Raw genomic sequence first — 19,022 nt, forward strand, 5'->3', positions numbered from 1 at the left:
TGGCTTCCATTTGCCCTTAAAAGTAAATCCAAATCATCCATATGGTTTATGAGTTCCCATCCCATCTCATTCCCCCATCCCCTAGCATTTTACACCTCTACACCTCACACACATTGTCCCCTACTTGCTTCCAAACACTCTCAGCCCTTTCTTGACTGTAGACTCTAAGCCTTCCCACTCTCTTCCCTCTTCAGACTGTTCTCTGCTTTCTATAACTCCCTTTTCTGCCCACCATTGCCTAGCTAATTACTCATTAGGTAGATACTGACTTGAAGGTCACCTCCTCTGAGAAGCTCTCCCTGACTCCCTAACTATGGCAAGCCGCTCCTATACATGTGCCCTCAGAGCTGCCTATACCTCTTATAGCCCTTATCACACTTGTAATTACTTCTCTAATCCCTAAACTGTGAGCCCCCTGAAGCCAAGGACTGTTTCCTTTAGTCACTGATGTGACCAATCTCTTCCTAAATGGAGAGGGAAGTGGGGCTGAGGGAATATATATGAATTTCTTATATTATACATATATATTTATATATATAAATTAGGAAAGTTTTCAGCATATTTAAATGCTGACAGAAAGCTCAAGAAGATGATGGTTAAAGGTGAAGGTTGATGATTCAGGTGAGGTTAGCAAAAGCACATGGTTATTGAGATACTAGTCCTGAATGAGAAGAGAAATGAGAAAGGATTGGCCATATTTTTAACTCCAGACATGAAAGAAGGGATTCCAATGGCATTGAGACTTGAACAATAGGAACAAAACAATCTGCTGGAGTAGGGGGTGGCTGAGGTGGGATGAGGACCTGCTAGGGAAAGACTGGAGTGGGTCCTGAGGAATTCTGAAGCAGGGGCTTCTTGGGTCCAAGATGGGTGAGCGGCAGCACAAATGCCCTAGGGATGGGCTGAAGATGCCGGAGTCTTGCTGTGGCTTAGATCCTAGTCTCCCTGGACCATTGATTCCGCTCCTCCACCACCACTATTATGACCTTTTTCTTTCTGCTTTTCTCCCAGGTCAGGAAGGCTGAGCTGGAGCCAGGGCCCAAGCTGGACCTGATCCGAAGCCTGAGTTCAAGCTGGGCCTGGAGCCTGGCCCGGAGCTGGAGCCCAAGTCATAACTGGACTGCCCTTGTCATGCAGAAGGAGGCGGGCATTGCGCCTTCCTGCACTGGCATGCAGAGCTCCAGGCCCCTCCCCTTACTGCCACTGCTGCTGCTGCTGCTGGGGACGGGGGTATCAGGTGCCTGGGGCCAGGCTGGGAGCCTGGACCTACAGATTGATGAGGAACAGCCGGCAGGCACACTGATTGGTGACATCAGCGCAGGGCTTCCACCAGGCACGGCAGCACCTCCCATGTATTTCATCTCCGCCCAAGAGGGCAGCGGGGTGGGCACAGACCTGGCCATTGATGAACACAGTGGAGTGGTCCGTACGGCCCGCGTCTTGGACCGTGAGCGGCGAGATCGCTACCGATTTACTGCAGTCACTCCTGACGGTGCCACCGTAGAAGTGACTGTACGAGTGGCTGACATCAATGACCATGCTCCAGCCTTCCCACAGGCTCGGGCTGCTCTGCAGATACCTGAGCATACAGCTCTTGGCACCCGCTACCCACTGGAGCCTGCTCGTGATGCAGATGCTGGCCGTCTAGGAACCCAGGGCTATGCACTGTCTGGTGATGGGGCTGGAGAGACCTTCCGGCTCGAGACACGTCCTGGTCCAGATGGGGCCCCAGTGCCAGAACTGGTAGTTACCGGAGAGCTGGATCGAGAGAACCGTTCACACTACATGCTGCAACTGGAGGCCTATGATGGTGGTTCACCCCCCCGGAGGGCCCAGGCCCTGCTGGATGTGACACTACTGGACATCAATGACCATGCCCCAGCTTTCAATCAGAGTCGCTATCACGCTGTGGTGTCTGAGAGCCTGGCCCCCGGCAGTCCAGTCCTGCAGGTGTATGCATCTGATGCTGATGCTGGTGCCAATGGGGCTGTGACTTATGAGATCAACCGGAGGCAGAGTGAGGGTGATGGGCCCTTCTCCATTGATGCACACACAGGACTGCTGCGGCTGGAGCGGCCACTGGACTTTGAACAACGGCGGGTCCATGAACTGGTGGTGCAGGCGCGGGATGGTGGGGCTCACCCAGAGCTGGGGTCAGCCTTTGTGACTGTGAACGTGCGGGATGCCAATGACAATCAGCCTTCCATGACTGTCATCTTCCTGAGTGCAGATGGCTCCCCGCGAGTGTCCGAGGCTGCCCCACCTGGCCAGCTTGTTGCTCGCATCTCTGTGTCAGACCCAGATGATGGTGACTTTGCTCATGTCAACGTTTCTCTGGAGGGTGGAGAGGGCCATTTTGCCTTAAGCACTCAAGACAGTGTCATCTACCTGGTGTGCGTGGCTCGGCAGCTGGATCGAGAGGAGCGGGATGCCTATAACTTGCGGGTTACTGCCACAGACTCAGGCTCACCCCCACTGCGGGCTGAGGCTACCTTTGTGTTGCATGTCACTGATGTCAATGACAATGCTCCTACCTTTGACCGTCAGCTCTACCGCCCTGAGCCCCTTCCTGAGGTTGCACTACCTGGCAGCTTTGTGGTGCGTGTGATGGCCCGGGATCCTGACCAGGGCAGTAATGGTCAGGTCACGTATAGCCTGGCCCCTGGTGCCCACACCCGTTGGTTCTCCATCGACCCCACTTCAGGCATCATTACCACAGCTGCCTCGCTGGACTATGAATTGGAACCTCAGCCACAGCTGATTGTGGTGGCCACAGATGGGGGCTTGCCTCCTCTTGCCTCGTCCGCCACAGTCAGTGTGGCCCTGCAAGATGTGAATGATAATGAACCCCAGTTCCAGAGGACTTTCTACAATGCCTCACTGCCTGAGGGCACCCAGCCTGGAACATGCTTCTTGCAGGTGGGTAAGTCCTGCACACAGTGGGATGCTGCTGTGGGCAGGAGTGAATTAAAGGGTCACAGGGGACCTCAGAATAGAAACCAAGCCTTGCAGGTGTATTTGTTTATGGTGACTTATGTCAGAGGGTTTGATCTTATCCTGTGAGCTCCAAAGTCTGTGCAGAGGGTGAGGGCTAATGACAAGATAAGAAAGCAAGGTATAAGAGCTGGATCAGGTAAGGCAGTTGAGGGAAGACTGGATCTAGAGGGAAAAGTGTCCTGTGATGTCAAGTGAGAGAGACTCTATAAAATCTCAAAGCTGTTCTGAAAGGCAGAAATGGAGATTCTGTACACCCATGTGGCTCCTGCTCCCTAAGAGAGATGCCAGCATTTATGGGGCCCTCATCCAGTGCTGGGCTCTGCTGGAAGAAACCCCCATCCCTCTCCATGGAGCTGAGCCTCGATGAGACATTTGGGCTATGGCACAAGGATAAGAGATAACAAGAACTATTAGTGAGATCCCAATGTCCAGAGCAAGAAGGCCTTTCCGAGGAGGAGGTGGGACCCCTGGATAGACTCTGGGAACCACAGAGGGCCTGCAAGTCAGGCCTGAAGGAGACAGAGGGGGCATGAAACTGAAGAGACAGGCCAAGGCCAGATTACAGAAGTCCTTGGACACCAAGCTTCCAAGGACTTTCCTTGGAAGACAGAGGAGGTCACTGAACTTCTTTGAGCCAGAAAAGGGCATGATCAGATTGTTTCATTTTTGTTTTTTTGTTTTTAAAGGCTATGTTTTTGAAAGTTTTAGGTTCACAGCAAAATTGAGTTGAGGATAAAGATTTCCCAACATACCCCTTGTCCCAATTCATGTATCTACCTCCCACCCTACCTGTTACCAACATCCCTCCCAGAGTGGTTCATTTGTTACAACCAATGAACCTACAATGACACATAATTACCACAAATCCCAAAAAATAGTTTACATTAGGGCTCACTCCTGATATCGTACATTGTATAGGTCTGGACAAAGGTATAATGTATGTGGCCATGTATAATGGATATGTGTAATGACATGCATTACATTATTATACACAGTCATTTCACCATCCTAAAAATCTTCTTTGCTCTGCCTATTCATCCCTCCCTCCTTCCTACAGATTGTTTTTTTAGGAAGCAACTTGCCTTAGGGGTGAAGGATGGATTAGATCAGTGGGTAAGTGATATATTCAAGAATTAACTTACCCACTATAAGCTTGGCACTGTGCTGGTCTCAGAGAATGAAGAAAGGACATGGTCTTGTTCCCAGGCAGGTCCCAGTCTAGACAGGGAGACACATCAGTAAGTAGTGCTGCATCAGATGGCATATGAAGCGCTGTGGAAGCTCAGAGGAGGGGACCTTTGAAGAACCAAGGAGACTTTGCCAAATGGATTATATAGAGTATATGGATGGGGATTCCAGGCCTCCAGAAAGAGCTGCAGAAAACTGTGACTTTCAGGTGAATTCAGGTGACTGCATTATTCAGGTTGGCCTCAACTGTGCTGCTAAGAATTGCAGAGATGAGACAAAATAGCAAAATAGTAGACAGAGACCAGATTACAGGATTTGACTTTGTCTTAAAAATCATAGGGGTCCAATGAGGGGCTCTAAGCAAATTTGATATGTCATTTGGGAAGATTGCTTTGGCTGCATCATGGAGTAGGGATGCAGGATAGAAAACAGGAGGAAGGGAGGCCTCTGAGGAGACTAGTGCTTGATGTATCTACATCTCAGAAGTCCACCAGACCCCTGAGCATCTAGACCTCTGGTCTAGACTTCAGGCAGTGCCTGGGCCCAGCTGACGCCTTGCTTTCTGGCTACACTCTGGGCATTTGCCTGCCTGCTGCTGTCCAGCTCTCGCCACCACTCTCCCCTGTGTTTACTCTCCCTCTTGGCCCAGGACCAATGGGTGATGACTTCCAAACCTTTTCTTCCTCACTAGCGCATGAAGCAAGAGAATAACTCTCCAGGAGGTTTCCTGGAGTTTTTACTCTTAGTAACTACAGGGAAGCAGAAGTAAAATTGACCACTGGGTGTTCATACCTGTTAGAAGAAGTCTTAATATTGGATTCATTCAGTATACATTTATCAAGTATCTACCATGTGCTAGTCATCGTATTAGGAACAAAGAATACAGTAATGAATGAGTCATCCTCCCCCCACCCCTCACCCTGCTTCATGGAGTTTATAGTCTACAGAGGAGATTCTTGTGCAAAGAAATAATTGTACTGCAGTAAAAACAACTTACATGGTGGGGACTATGTGAGGTACTTACAGGCAGTATGAATGCATCCCCAAAGAGGTGACCTTTAGGCTGAGACTTACAGGCTGAGCAGGAGTTTGTGAGGGGCCAGACTGAGGTAGGGAAGGGAGTCCAGGCACAAGTGACACTCAGAGAGCAGTGAGAGAGCCTGACTTGTTTAGGGGCCTACAAGTGGCTCAGTGTCTCTGAAATTTAAGGTGTGTGATGGGAGAGTGGGTGGTGAGACTGTGCAGGTAGGCCACACAGTGAGGAATCAAGCCAAGCCAAAGCATTTGAGCACTTTTCTTTAGAGAACATGGAAGATTTTCGAGTAGAAGGGTAATATGATCATATTTGCTTTCTCAAAAGATGCTTTTGGTAGCGTAGAGCAGTGATTCATAACTGGGAGTGTTTTGCCCTCTGGATGAGACATTAGGCAATGTCTAGAGACTTCTGATTGTCACAACTGGTGGGATGCTACTGGCATCTAGTGCATGGAGGGCAGGGATACTGTCAAACATCCTATAATGCACACAACAGCACCACAACAAAGAATTATCTGGTCCAAATTGTCTGTCGTGCCAAGGATCAGAAATCCTGGTGTAGAGGACAGATTGGAGGGTCAGACACCTGTGAGAAGGGAATCACAATAGTCCAGGGGAGACATGACTCAGGCCTAAATCAAGACAGTGATAATGGTGATGGAGAGGAATAGACAAATAGGAAAGATAATGAGGATTTACTTAGTCCCTAGTTGATTGATATACCGGGAGAGGAAAAGGGAAGAACAGATTTCTGGCTTGAGCAACTACGTGGATGGAAGAGTCATTAGAGAGGGATTGGAATGATCATGAGTTTAGTTTTGGACAGGTTGGATTTAAGGTGCCTGTGGGATATCCAAGTGGAGATGTTGAGCAGGCATCTGGATGTACAGGTTTGGAGCTCAGAGGAGTGGTGTAGGTCAAAGTGCAGACAATGGTCAAAGTCATGGAAGTGGAAGGGAAGGTCCTGAGGGACTGTATAGAGTGAAAGGGGCCAAGGAGAGATTCCAAGGAGCAACAGTGTGTGAGAACAGGCAGGGAAAGAGGAGGCAGAGGAATCTGTAGAGGGGGAGGCAACAGGAGGAGAAGCAGGAGACATCTGGGAAGGTCAGGATGGGGTGGATGCATTAAGTTTGTGGTCTGGTAGGAACTTAAGAAAATTCACAGATAAGGGTCCTTATTTTCTCCTTGAAATAGCACATTCGATGAGAACTAGGGGTGGATGGGGACAAAAGGAGACAGATGAGCAGGAGAGGAAGCTGACCAATGTTGGGCTGGGCAGTAGGGCTGAGAGCCTGCTGGAAAGGGACACTGAGCATATGCAGTGCAACCTCTGAGCAGGAGCCGCACAGGCTGGGAATTTCACTTCTGCCTTGGTCATTTCCAGGCAGTGGCCCCTACGCCTTTTGGGGTCACTTCCTGACAACTTCCCCTGACCACTATTTATTGCTTTTCTTCCTGCCGCGAGTCAGAGGGCAAAGGTCTTTAACAGCTTCTGGAGATGGTGCTGCAGCTGTGTCGCAGCCTGCCTGGATTGATGCAGGGGGATGTTTGTCTCCCGGGACATCTGGGCCCACAGCCATAGTACAGAGTTGGAGCCGGAGTTGTTTCCAGGGTTCAGCCATGACAGGGTCTTAGTGTCTCTCTGGAGGGTAAACAGTGCCACAAATCACTTCTGTCAAGGACCTGGGCAACAAGCAGAAGTCCTTGGCTCGCCTTCTCTCTGAGGAACATTTTCTGGCTAAGAAGAGGGAACCATCCAGGCTGCTCATACAGCATGTCATGACCCTAGGACCCTTGTATCCACAAAGAGTACTTTGTCACAGTCTACAGCAGTCAATACCAGCTAACACACTGTTGGAGGTCCAATGTGCACCCAAGGTATAAAACTTAGTTTGAAGGAAGTTTTTGTTGTAAGGACAATCAGAATGTCCATTTACTCATTTAACAAATATACATAGAGTACTTACTGTGTACCTGGCCCTGTCCTAGGCTCAGAAGCTCTTAGAATGGTGTATCCTGCTGTTCTGGCTCTGTAATGTTCAGAGGCTCCTGACATTGGTGTCCAATAGTTCAACTTTTCCTGAACCAATCTGGGGGATACCCACGAATTAACCAGGAAAGCCTTCCTCTACCTCTTAGTTTCGAGGAACCCCCTGGACTTCATGACCTTGACATCTTGTAAACCTGCCATTCTCTCTCTGTCACTTCCAATGAGGTTGGCTTGAGAGGCAAGGGATGCTACAGGTGCATGAGCCACATCTATAAATCCACAGAACAGACCCGGATCACTCCAGTGATTAGATCCTGATAGCAATCAGATCCCTCTCTGGAATGGCCAAACTCAGGAAAAAGTGGGGCTAGAACATCAGTCCCAGTAATTTCATTGGTTATCTTATGAGATCTGGTGGTGGTTACCAACTCCTTGCAGCCCACCTGAATTTGCAGTCGCTCTCCTCTGTAAGTGCAGGTAGCTACCATATGCAGATTCTGTATTTGTAAGTTTGCCGACTCTCGAAAATATAGTGTAACCACCCCCCCCTCCCCAAATCAATACTCCTGGAGCTTTTGCAGTTATTCCTGAACATGTGCAGAATGATGAAAAGTTTAAGTGGACTGACGTGCACATTCCAGGCAACGCTCTGCTTTCATACTTCGGCTCATGCTGTAAACAAGGGTCCTTTTCGCGGTCTATTTAGTGCCACATTTTTTGCATTTTTGTCCCTTTTGTTTGGTGATTTTGCTCTTTAAAATGGTCTCCAAGTGTGGTGCTGAAGCACTGCCTAGTGTTCCTAAACCCAAGATGGCTGTGATGTGCCTTCTAAAGACAATGTATGTGTTAGATAAGCTTCATTCAGATATGATTTATAGTGCCATCAGCTGTGCATTCAACGTTAATGAATCAATAATACATGTTACATAAGGTATCTTTAAACAGAAACGTACATAAAACAAGGTTATGTATTGACCAGCTGACAAAAATGTTGTGACCAGATGCTCACAGGAACCTAAAGCAGGTGGTGAGGTCTGAGCTATGATTGGGTTTTGGCCCAAGTCCTACTGGTCCCCTCTGTGTGTCCTCCACCATCCAGAGACTCTGGCACCCAGGTGGCCCAGGGCCTGCTCCTTCTAATTTCCACTTAGCTCTGGCTCTTCTGGTCAAAACGATGGGGCATCACTCACCCCAGCCTCTCCCCAGGTGACAGCCACAGATGCAGACAGTGGTCCATTTGGCCTTCTCTCCTATTCCTTGGGTGCCGGACTTGGGGCCCCAGGGTCTCCCCCGTTCCGCATTGATGTCCACACTGGTGATGTGTGTACGACCCGGACCCTGGACCGAGATCAGGGACCCTCAAGCTTCGACTTCACAGTGACAGCTGTGGATGGGGTGAGTGGGGAGACCGTGGGCCGGTTGGGGTGTTGGGATCAGGTGCTCACCAGAGCCAGACATGGCCCACCTGACTTATGGCTGCCTGTCTTCCTAGGGAGGCCTCAAGTCCATGGTATACGTGAAGGTGTTTGTGTCAGACGAGAATGACAACCCACCTCAGTTTTATCCATGGGAGTATGCTGCCAGTCTGAGTGCCCAGAGTACACCAGGCACAGCTGTGCTGAGGGTGCGAGCCCATGACCCTGATCAAGGGCCCCATGGGCGACTCACCTACCACATCCTGGCTGGCAATAACCCCCCACTCTTTGCCTTGGATGAGCACTCAGGTGAGGATCCTCCCATTCCCAGGGCTTGCCTCTTCCCACCTACTGAAATGAAGGACACCCCCCCCCCCTTTCCATAACCTTTCTACCTCTGTGCTGTCTCCTTATATATCTGTGCTTCTATCCTTTCTCCCAGGGCTGTTGACAGTGGCCTGGCCCTTGGCCAGACGGGCCAACTCTGTGGTGCAGCTGGAGATTGGGGCTCAGGATGGAGGTGGCCTGCAGGCAGAGCCCAGTGCCCGAGTCAACGTCAGCATTGTGCCTGGAACCCCTGTGCCACCTGTATTTGAGCAACTCCAGTATGTTTTCTCTGTACCAGAGGATGTGGCACCAGGCACCAGTGTGGGCATAGTCCAGGCACGCAATCCACCAGGTATCGTTTATCCCCATTTGGTGCTCTACCCAGATACCCCAACATAACCCTCTCAAAGTACCCTAGAGTATCACACCATAGGTAGCCCCAGTACAAAACATGCAGGTTCCAATCCCCAACACCTCTGTAGGCACAGTACAGGCACTCTGCTCATCCCCAGGCACATAAATTATCACCCTAGTGCCACCCAGCATCCTCTGCCAACACCTGCCCCTTCCCCTAATAGTTTGACAGATATGGGTGTGGACAGTGCTTAGTTAGCCCTCCGTGGACTGTCAGAAAACAGACCCCCAACCCAGTAGGCGCCCCCCATCTCTTTCTTGACTCCTCTCTCATCCCCCTAGGTCGCTTGGGGTCTGTGACCCTTGCCCTATCAGGTGGGGATCCCCGAGGACTCTTCTCCTTAGATGGGGCCTCAGGGCTGTTACAAACACTTCGCCCTCTGGACCGGGAGCTTCTGGGACCAGTGCTGGAGCTGGAGGTGCGGGCAGGCAGCGGAGTGCCCCCGGCTTTTGCTGTAGCTCGGGTGCGTGTGCTGCTGGATGATGTGAATGACAACTCCCCTGCCTTCCCTGCACCTGAAGACACAGTGTTGCTGCCACCAAACACTGCCCCAGGGACCCCCATTTATACACTTCGGGCTCTGGACCCTGATGCAGGCATTAACAGTCGAGTCACCTTTACCCTGCTTGCTGGAGGTGGCGGGGCCTTCACCGTGGACCCCACTACAGGCCATGTACGGCTTATGGGACCTCTGGGGCCCCCAGGGGGACCAGCCCATGAGCTGGAGCTGGAGGCCCGGGATGGAGGCTCCCCACCCCGTACCAGCCACTTTCGACTGCGGGTGGTGGTACAGGACTTGGGGACCCGTGGGCTGGCTCCTCACTTTGACAGCCCTACCTACCGTGTGGACCTGCCCTCGGGCACCACCCCTGGAACTCAAGTCCTGCAAGTGCGAGCTCAGGCACCAGACGGGGGCCCCATCACCTACCATCTTGCAGCAGATGGGCCAAGCAGCCCCTTTGGCCTGGAACCACAGACTGGTTGGCTATGGGTGCGGGCCGCACTGGACCGCGAGGCCCAGGAGCTGTACACCCTGAAGGTAATGGCAGTGTCTGGATCCAAAGCTGAGTTGGGGCAGCAGACAGGCACAGCCACTGTGAGGGTCAGCATCCTCAACCAGAATGACCACAGTCCCCGCTTGTCTGAGGAGCCCACCTTCCTGGCTGTGGCTGAGAACCAGCCCCCAGGGACCAGCGTGGGCCGGGTCTTTGCCACTGACCGAGACTCAGGACCCAATGGACGTCTGACCTACAGCCTGCGACCACTGTCAGAAGACAGCAAGGCCTTCCGCATCCACCCCCAGACTGGTGAGCACTGGGGCCCGAAATCTGAGACCTCATAGCCTCATCCTCAGACTGATGAATACCCAGATAGAATCCCCAGACCACAGCCTTGAGGACCAGGACTGAGCCTGGACTTTCACCCTGGCATTCCCTCCCACACTCCCTAAACCCCAGCTCCTCATACCTAAACCCTAGCTGCCCCACACATGATCCCTATCCTGCACTCCCAGGAGAAATGACCACACTCCAAACCCTGGACCGAGAGCGGCAGAGCAGCTACCAACTCCTGGTGCAGGTGCAGGATGGGGGGAGCCCACCCCGTAGTACCACAGGCACTGTGCACATCGCAGTACTCGACCTCAACGACAACAGCCCCAGCTTCCTGCAAGCTTCCGGGGCTGCTGGCGGGGGCCTCCCTGTACAGGTATGTGAAGTGGCAGGACCGTGTCCTGAAAAAGTGTGAGAGGCAGTAGGGATCTCCCCATAGAGCTATAGATGTAAGTAAGAGAGATTGACCCTTGGAACAGGTGTGAGAGCAAAAAAAGGGGTGGTGGTGGTGAGGGGAACTTGACCCTGAGATGTCTCAAGAACAGGGGGGACACAGCTTTAGGTGACTTGCATGTCCCTACCAGGTACCAGATCGAGTGCCTCCAGGAACACTGGTGACGACTCTGCAGGCCAAGGATCCAGATGAGGGGGAGAACGGCACTATCCTGTACACGCTAACTGGTATGGGGGGTGGTGTGGAGAGAAGGGGGTTGGTGAGTGACAGCATGACCTGCCCTCTCTGGGACACCTGCCCTCAACCCCTCTTCCTCTGCCTGTCCCCAGGTCCTGGCTCAGAGCTCTTCTCTCTCCACCCTCACTCGGGGGAGCTGCTCACCGCAGCACCCTTGATCCGAGCGGAGCGGCCACACTATGTGCTCACTTTGAGTGCTCATGACCAAGGCAGCCCCCCTCGGAGCTCCAGTCTGCAGCTGCTGGTGCAGGTACGGCTGCCCTTGCTTACTAATCTACCCACTTCTCCTAGGCCACCGCTGTGGGCCCCTCCAAGAGCTACACTTTCACGGAGGCCTTGTGCCCTCTAGTCTAGTCGGGCAGCTCTCACTACCCTTACAGCTACCCAGCGCGCCAGCCCAGACCCCTTCTACCCGGGTCCTCCTGATTCTGTCCTTCCTCCTCGGTCCACGACAGGTGCTTCCCTCCGTCCGCTCGGCCGAGCCCGCCCCGGACCCCTCGGAGCCAGACCCAGCGGCCCCGGTGCCCGTCGTGCTGACGGTGACAGCGGCGGAGGGGCTGCAGCCCGGCTCCCTGCTGGGCTCGGTGGCGGCGCCGGAGCCGGCGGGGGTGGGCGCACTCACCTACACGCTGGTGGGCGGCGCCGACCCGGAGGGCACCTTCGCGCTGGACGCGTCCTCGGGGCGCTTGTACTTGGCGCGGCCCCTCGACTTCGAGGCGGGCCCGGCCTGGCGCGCGCTCACCGTGCGCGCCGAGGGCCCGGGGGGCGCGGGCGCGCGGCTGCTGCGCGTGCAAGTGCGCGTGCAGGACGAGAACGAGCACGCGCCGGCCTTCGCGCGCGACCCGCTGGCGCTGGCGCTGCCGGAGAACCCGGATCCGGGCGCGGCGCTGTACACCTTCCGCGCGTCGGACGCCGACGGCCCGGGCCCCAACAGCGACGTGCGCTACCGCCTGCTGCGCCAGGAGCCGCCCGTGCCCGCGCTCCGCTTGGACGCGCGCACCGGGGCGCTCAGCGCGCCGCGAGGCCTGGACCGGGAGGCCACGCCCGCCCTGCTGCTGCTCGTGGAAGCCACCGACCGGCCCGCCAACGCCAGCCGCCGCCGCGCAGCGCGCGTCTCCGCGCGCGTCTTCGTCACGGACGAGAACGACAACGCCCCGGTCTTCGCCTCGCCGTCCCGTGTGCGCATCCCCGAGGATCAGCCGCCCGGGCCCGTGGCGCTGCACGTGGTAGCGCGGGACCCGGACCTCGGCGAGGCCGCGCGCGTGTCCTATCGCCTGGCAGCCGGCGGGGACGGCTACTTCCGGCTCCACTCGGGCACCGGTGAGTGGGACGCGGAGGAGGTTGGGGCGGGGGGGGTGCGGGGGTGTGCGGGGGTGTGCGGGGAGTGCCGAGGCTTCCTTCCAACCCGCCCTGCCGCCCGCGTAGGCGCGCTCTCCGTGGTGCGGTCCCTGGACCGGGAACAGCGAGCTGAGCACTTGCTGACCGTGGTGGCCTCGGACCACGGCTCCCCACCGCGCTCGGCCACGCAGCTCCTCACTGTCAGTGTCGCCGACGTCAACGACGAGGCACCCGCCTTCCAGCAGCAGGAGTACAGCGTCCTCTTGCGTGAGAACAGCCCTCCTGGCACTTCTCTGCTCACGCTGCGGGCCACCGACCCAGACCTGGGTAAGACCCGAGGGGATGAGTGGAGAGGGTCACTGGGCAAGAAGGGCTATAGCTACCCTCTGATCTCCCTCCATGCTGCCCCTCCTCAGGGGCCAATGGGCAAGTGACTTATGGAGGTATCTCTGGAGAAAGCTTCTCCCTGGACCCAGACACTGGAGTTCTGACGACTCTTCGGGCCCTGGATCGGGAGGAGCAGGAGGAGATCAACCTGACAGGTACGCACTGACCGGACCCCAAAAGCCTGAGGTGTTGTAAGCACCAGCGTTACATGGGCAGAACCCCCAAAATACCTTCTAGAAGCTTCCACCTATTAGAGAACAGCTTGTTATATTTTTGGATCCTTTGGGGGAAGCAAGAGTTGGGTGGATTGCAAGGTGATCGGACTCCCTGGCTGTTGCCATTGTGATCACACAAACTCTGAAATGCATAATGCCACAGTTGTGTCCTGTAGGATTCCCTCAGATTAGACTGTGGCCATCTAATAGAGAAGAAGCATATTGATAGTACCATAGAGGTTAAGTGACTTGTGCAAGCCAACACAGCTTGGAAGTGTTCGAGCCGGGACTTGAACCCACATCTTTTGATACCTCATTTACTGCCTTTTCTGTCACACTACCACTAATCTAAGATACATCTTGCATGTACTAAGTATGAGAAGTGGGAAGAAAAAAGTCTACTGACAAGTATATTTATGTGTACACGTACACATATACGTAAGCGCACACATGCTTGCGGAGCAGGGAGAGATGGACATTCTCTGGTTCATACACGCACCTGGGGAACATGTTGAGTGCCGTGTGTGTTGGTTTCTCCATGGATGGGAGCAGGCTATGTATCTTACTGTTTTTGCTTCCCCATAGTGTATGCCCGGGATAGGGGCTCGCCCCCCTTGTTGACCCATGTCACAGTGCGAGTGGCTGTGGAGGATGAGAATGACCATGCCCCAACCTTTGGGAGTGCCCACCTCTCCCTGGAGGTGCCCGAGGGCCAGGATCCCCAAACCCTTACGGTGCTGCGGGCCTCTGACCCAGATGTGGGAGCCAACGGGCAGCTGCAGTACCGCATCTTGGGTGAGAACTGTCCCCACACTCACTAACCCAGCATCCACTTGCCCAGTTCTACTCCTTGTGGGCTTATGTCAGCCTCAGTGTGTCTGGGTTTCCTTTCTCTTGTCTTTGTCTTCTACGTTTTCATTCATGTATGTGTTTCTGAGTGTTTTTTTTCCTCTGCCTCTTTAGCTGATTATGTCCCTCTGTGTCTCTGTTTTTATTTTCCTGTTTCTTTTCTTTTTCTTTCTTCTTTCTCCCTATAGAGCACTTGTTCTCAAACTTTTTGGTCTTAATAACCCATAGTATTCTAAATTTCTGAGAACCTTAAAGGGTTTTTGTTTAAACGATATCAATATTTATTGACATAATAATATGATATAACAAATATGTAATATGAATTCATATTTATAATAAACACATTAAATCCATATTTATTATATTAGATACTAAAGCTGGGAAAAATTTTAAAACGCCATTATAAAACAGCCAGTGAAGTACACTGCTTATGGTATTTCCACATACGTACAAAGAAATATTAGGGCTTCAAATAACTTGTTGGAGAGTACTAAGATTGCAAAGATTATAGGTGTAACTAAAAGGAAGCCAGCAAAAACTGAATGAGTCTCTGAAAATACATGTTCACACTCTAAATTTTCTACCTACGTTCTATTTTTTTAAGATTTTATTTATTTATTCATGAGAGACACAGAGAGAGAGAGGCAGAGAGAAAAGCAGGCCCCTGCAGGGAGCCCAATGTGGGACTCAATCCCAGGACTCCAGGATCACACCCTGGGCGGGAGGCAGGCACTCAACTGCTGAGCCACCCAGGCGTCCCTCTACCTACATTCTAGAAGACCTAAGCATCAATAAACACACTTGCCGTTAACCATCCAAGTTGATATCACATGTCATGCAGTATTTGGACTCTACATTTGTGAGATTCTGAGAATTAAAATGGCATATAATGTTTTAATATTGCTATGAAACCAGTTTTGATCTTATTTACTCCCTGAGAGGAGTCCCCAGGCCACACTCTGAGAACAGCTGCTTTACAGTATCCTCCTTTACTGTCTGTGGTTCTCTTCTCTGCTTTTATCCCAGTTTCTCTTCCCTCTACCCCTTCCCATTTGCTGTTGCCTGTAAATCACCCTCCCTCCCATGGGCTGACACATCTTTGTCTATGTGCACATGTACTTCTCTGCAGATGGGGACTCATCAGGAGCCTTTGTCCTAGACCTAACGTCTGGGGAGTTTGGCACCATGAGGCCACTAGACCGAGAGGTGGAGCCAGCATTCCAGCTGCGGATAGAGGCCCGGGATGGAGGCCAGCCAGCTCTCAGTGCCACCCTGCTTGTGACAGTGACAGTGCTGGATGCCAATGACCATGCCCCAGCCTTCCCTGTGCCTGCCTACTCTGTGGAGGTGCCTGAGGATGCACCAGCAGGGACCCTGTTGCTGCAACTACAGGCTCACGACCCTGATGCTGGGGCCAATGGCCGTGTGACCTACTACCTGGGTACAGGTGCAGCAGGAGCCTTCTTGCTGGAGCCCAGCTCCGGGGAATTACGCACAGCCATAGCCCTAGACAGGGAGCAGTGTTCCAGCTATGCCTTTTCTGTGAGTGCAGTGGATGGTGCAGCTGCTGGGCCCCTGAGCACCACAGTACCTGTCACCATCACAGTGCGTGATGTCAATGACCATGCACCCACCTTCCCCACCAGTCCTCTGAGGCTGCGCCTGCCCCGCCCAGGCCCCAGCCTCAGCACCCCGACTCTGGCTCTGGCCACTCTGCGAGCTGAAGACCGTGATGCTGGTGCTAATGCCTCCATCCTATACCGGCTGGCAGGCACGCCACCTCCTGGCACCACCGTGGACTCTTACACCGGTGAAATACGTGTGGCCCGCTCCCCTGTAGCCCTGGGCCCCCGGGATCGTGTCCTTTTCGTCGTAGCCACTGATCTCGGCCGTCCAGCTCGTTCTGCCACCGGTGTGGTCATTGTTGGGCTGCAGGGGGAGTCCGAGCGTGGACCCCGTTTTCCTCGGGCTACTAGTGAAGCCATGCTCCGTGAGAATGCACCCCCAGGTGGGTCCCTTCCCATGTCTCCCGCCTTTGTATCTTTTTTTTTTCGACATAAAAAGCATTTCTAAATTTATTTTTTTTCTTTTTTTTGTATATTTTTTATTGGAGTTCAGTTTGCCAGCATATAGTATAACACCCATTGCTCATCCTGTCAAGTGCCCCCCTCAGTACCCATCACCCAGTCACCCCATTCCCCCGCCCACCTCCCCTTCCACTACCCCTTGTTCGTTTTCCAGAGGTAGGAGTCTCTCATGGTTTGTCACCCTCTCTGACTTTTCCCACTCATTTTCTCTCTTTTCCCCTATAATCCCTTTCACTATTTTTTTATATTCGCCATATGAGTGAAACCATATAATGATTGTCCTCCGATTGACTTACTGTACTCAACATAATACCACCCTGAAAGCACCCGATCTCCTCTGATCTCAGAAGCTAAGCAGGGTTGGGCCTGATTAGTACTTGGATGGGAGACCAGCTTTGTATCCTTGAATGGGCTGGGGTTACTCGCTAAAAATGTGTCATAAACTCCCTCAGTCTAGTGCTAGCAGTCCAACCAATACCATCCTCTCTGCAGGGACTCCCATTATCTCCCCTAAGGCTGTCCATGCAGGGGGCTCAAATGGACCCATCATCTACAGCATTCTCAGTGGGAATGAGAAAGGGACATTCTCCATCCAGCCTAGTACAGGTAAGGGGCAGGAGCAGGGGCCCTGTGAGGGGACAGCTCCTGGGGGAGCTCCTCACTGGGCCCCAGAAGGCCCTGGTTGGGGAGAGGCTGCCCTTGAGGAAGGGGCATCAGAGAGGGAGGCTCCAGGGCAAGCAAGGGTTGTCTGTGATGCTTTTTGCTTCCCCTCACCCCCTACCGCAGGAGCCATCACAGTTCGCTCGGCAGAGGGGCTGGACTTTGAGGCGAGCCCACGACTGCGACTGGTGCTACAGGCAGAGAGCGGGGGAGCCTTTGCCTTCTCCGTGCTGACCCTAACCCTGCAAGATGCCAATGACAATGCTCCCCGCTTCCTGCGGCCCCACTACGTGGCCTTCCTGCCTGAGTCTAGGCCCTTGGAGGGACCCCTGCTGCAGGTGTGGGACGTGATGGGAAGATGAGGGGCAGGGCTGGCTGCCGGACTTGTCTGTGGCCAGCCCAGTGCCAGCAGCCTCCTTTTCCCACCAGGTGGAGGCAGATGACTTGGACCAAGGCCCCAGCGGACAGATCTCCTACAGCCTGGCTGCATCCCAACCAGCACGCGGATTGTTCCACGTAGACCCAGCCACAGGCACTATTACTACCACAGCCATCCTGGACCGTGAGATCTGGGCTGAAACACGGTAAGGCCTGGCTTGGTAGATTGCAAGATCCCAACATGGGTCCATGCAGTTTCAAGGCCTGCCCTGAATCCCTCTCAATCCCTAGGCTACATTCTCAGGTCTGTCGTGAGTCCTTCCAGCCCTGCCTGTGGTTCTCCCTTATCCCCAGGCCCCACCCCTGATTGTTTTCTGTGTCCAGGCTGGTACTGATGGCCACAGACAGAGGAAGTCCAGCCCTGGTGGGCTCAGCTACCCTGACAGTGATGGTCATCGATACTAATGATAATCGTCCCACCATCCCCCAGCCCTGGGAGCTCCGAGTGTCAGAAGGTGAGGACTCAGTAAAGCGAGAGGTACAAAGGGTGGTGGAGCAGCACATCCCCCCTCCTTGGGGCTCCAGGGGTGTCTAGGACCACACCAAATACTTGTCCCCTGTATTACAGATGCACTCTTGGGCTCAGAGATTGCACAGGTAACAGGGAATGATGTGGACTCAGGACCAGTGCTGTGGTATGTGCTGAGCCCATCTGGACCCCAGGATCCCTTCAGCATAGGTCGCTATGGAGGCCGCCTCTCACTCACGGGCCCCCTGGACTTTGAGCAGCGTGACCGCTACCACCTGCAACTGCTGGCACATGACGGGCCTCACGAGGGCCATGCTAACCTCACGGTGTTTGTGGAGGATGTCAATGACAATGCACCTGCCTTCTCGCAGAGCCTCTACCAGGTACTGATGCCCCTAGATGACCCCACACCTGAGCCCAGGGTTGTTCACGTTGGAAGGAAGTGCCAAGGCCAGAAGGGTCTGAGGTGGGATGGATGTTGGAAATGACCTGGGGATGGGAGGGTCCCATCTCTAAGTCAGCTGTCTGAGTCCTAGGAACTGTGTCTAGGTTCTTCATCCTGTGCCCAGAAATGGAGGAAGGTGGGCAGTTTGAACACCGAGTATGGGCTTCAAGCTGGCATGGATGCCAAGCAGGGTTCATGGGATCAAGCTCCAGAAATAAGCTAAGTGGACAGTAGGGCAGCTGGGAAATTTGGCCATAAACATTTGTTCTCACCCCTCAGGTGACACTGCTTGAACACACACCTCCAGGCAGTGCCATTCTCTCCGTCTCTGCCACTGACCAGGATTCGGGTGCCAATGGTCACATTTCCTACCACCTGGCTTCCCCTGCTGAGGGCTTCAGTGTTGACCCCAACAATGGTACGTTCTTCCCAGGATCTGATCCCTTATCTTTGCCAGCAGTGGGCCATATTTTGACCTCATTCCTAGAATCTCTTGCCTGAACCCTTAACTCCTGGATCTCTGACCCAGTGAGAACATTTCCCCTGCTTTGTCTCTATTTTAAGCCCCATCCTGACTGCATATCTAGAAGCCATTTCATGAATCTTGGAGACCATTTCATAAACTCCCAGCACACAGACCATCCCCTAGAATCAGACTTCCAAGGCCATTTCCTAGGCCCCGAAGGATCACCCTATGCTCACCTATAGCTTCTGCTGAATGCATATTTCTCTCCATTCCCTTCTC

General features: G+C 53.4%; 1 protein-coding gene across 2 annotated transcripts in view; it reads left to right on the top strand.

Moving 5' to 3' along the window:
* The window catches only part of DCHS1 (dachsous cadherin-related 1), a 34,928-nt gene that overhangs the window by 12,829 nt on the left and 3,077 nt on the right, over window positions 1-19,022 (top strand). For both annotated transcript variants that reach the window (XM_072794250.1, XM_072794251.1), the window contains exons 2-20: window positions 1,012-2,919; window positions 8,417-8,605; window positions 8,703-8,934; window positions 9,068-9,304; window positions 9,649-10,674; window positions 10,881-11,074; window positions 11,283-11,379; window positions 11,482-11,639; window positions 11,845-12,709; window positions 12,815-13,054; window positions 13,144-13,269; window positions 13,915-14,124; window positions 15,308-16,186; window positions 16,758-16,871; window positions 17,052-17,263; window positions 17,355-17,509; window positions 17,688-17,818; window positions 17,932-18,215; window positions 18,557-18,695. In XM_072794250.1, coding sequence (XP_072650351.1) covers window positions 1,132-2,919; window positions 8,417-8,605; window positions 8,703-8,934; window positions 9,068-9,304; window positions 9,649-10,674; window positions 10,881-11,074; window positions 11,283-11,379; window positions 11,482-11,639; window positions 11,845-12,709; window positions 12,815-13,054; window positions 13,144-13,269; window positions 13,915-14,124; window positions 15,308-16,186; window positions 16,758-16,871; window positions 17,052-17,263; window positions 17,355-17,509; window positions 17,688-17,818; window positions 17,932-18,215; window positions 18,557-18,695 — 7,276 coding nt within the window. In that variant the 5' untranslated portion in view covers window positions 1,012-1,131. The remainder of the gene's footprint in view (window positions 1-1,011; window positions 2,920-8,416; window positions 8,606-8,702; window positions 8,935-9,067; window positions 9,305-9,648; window positions 10,675-10,880; window positions 11,075-11,282; window positions 11,380-11,481; window positions 11,640-11,844; window positions 12,710-12,814; window positions 13,055-13,143; window positions 13,270-13,914; window positions 14,125-15,307; window positions 16,187-16,757; window positions 16,872-17,051; window positions 17,264-17,354; window positions 17,510-17,687; window positions 17,819-17,931; window positions 18,216-18,556; window positions 18,696-19,022) is intronic.

The sequence above is a fragment of the Canis lupus genome, chromosome 23 (genome assembly GCF_048164855.1).
Source record: "Canis lupus baileyi chromosome 23, mCanLup2.hap1, whole genome shotgun sequence".
Taxonomy (NCBI): Eukaryota; Metazoa; Chordata; class Mammalia; order Carnivora; family Canidae; genus Canis; species Canis lupus.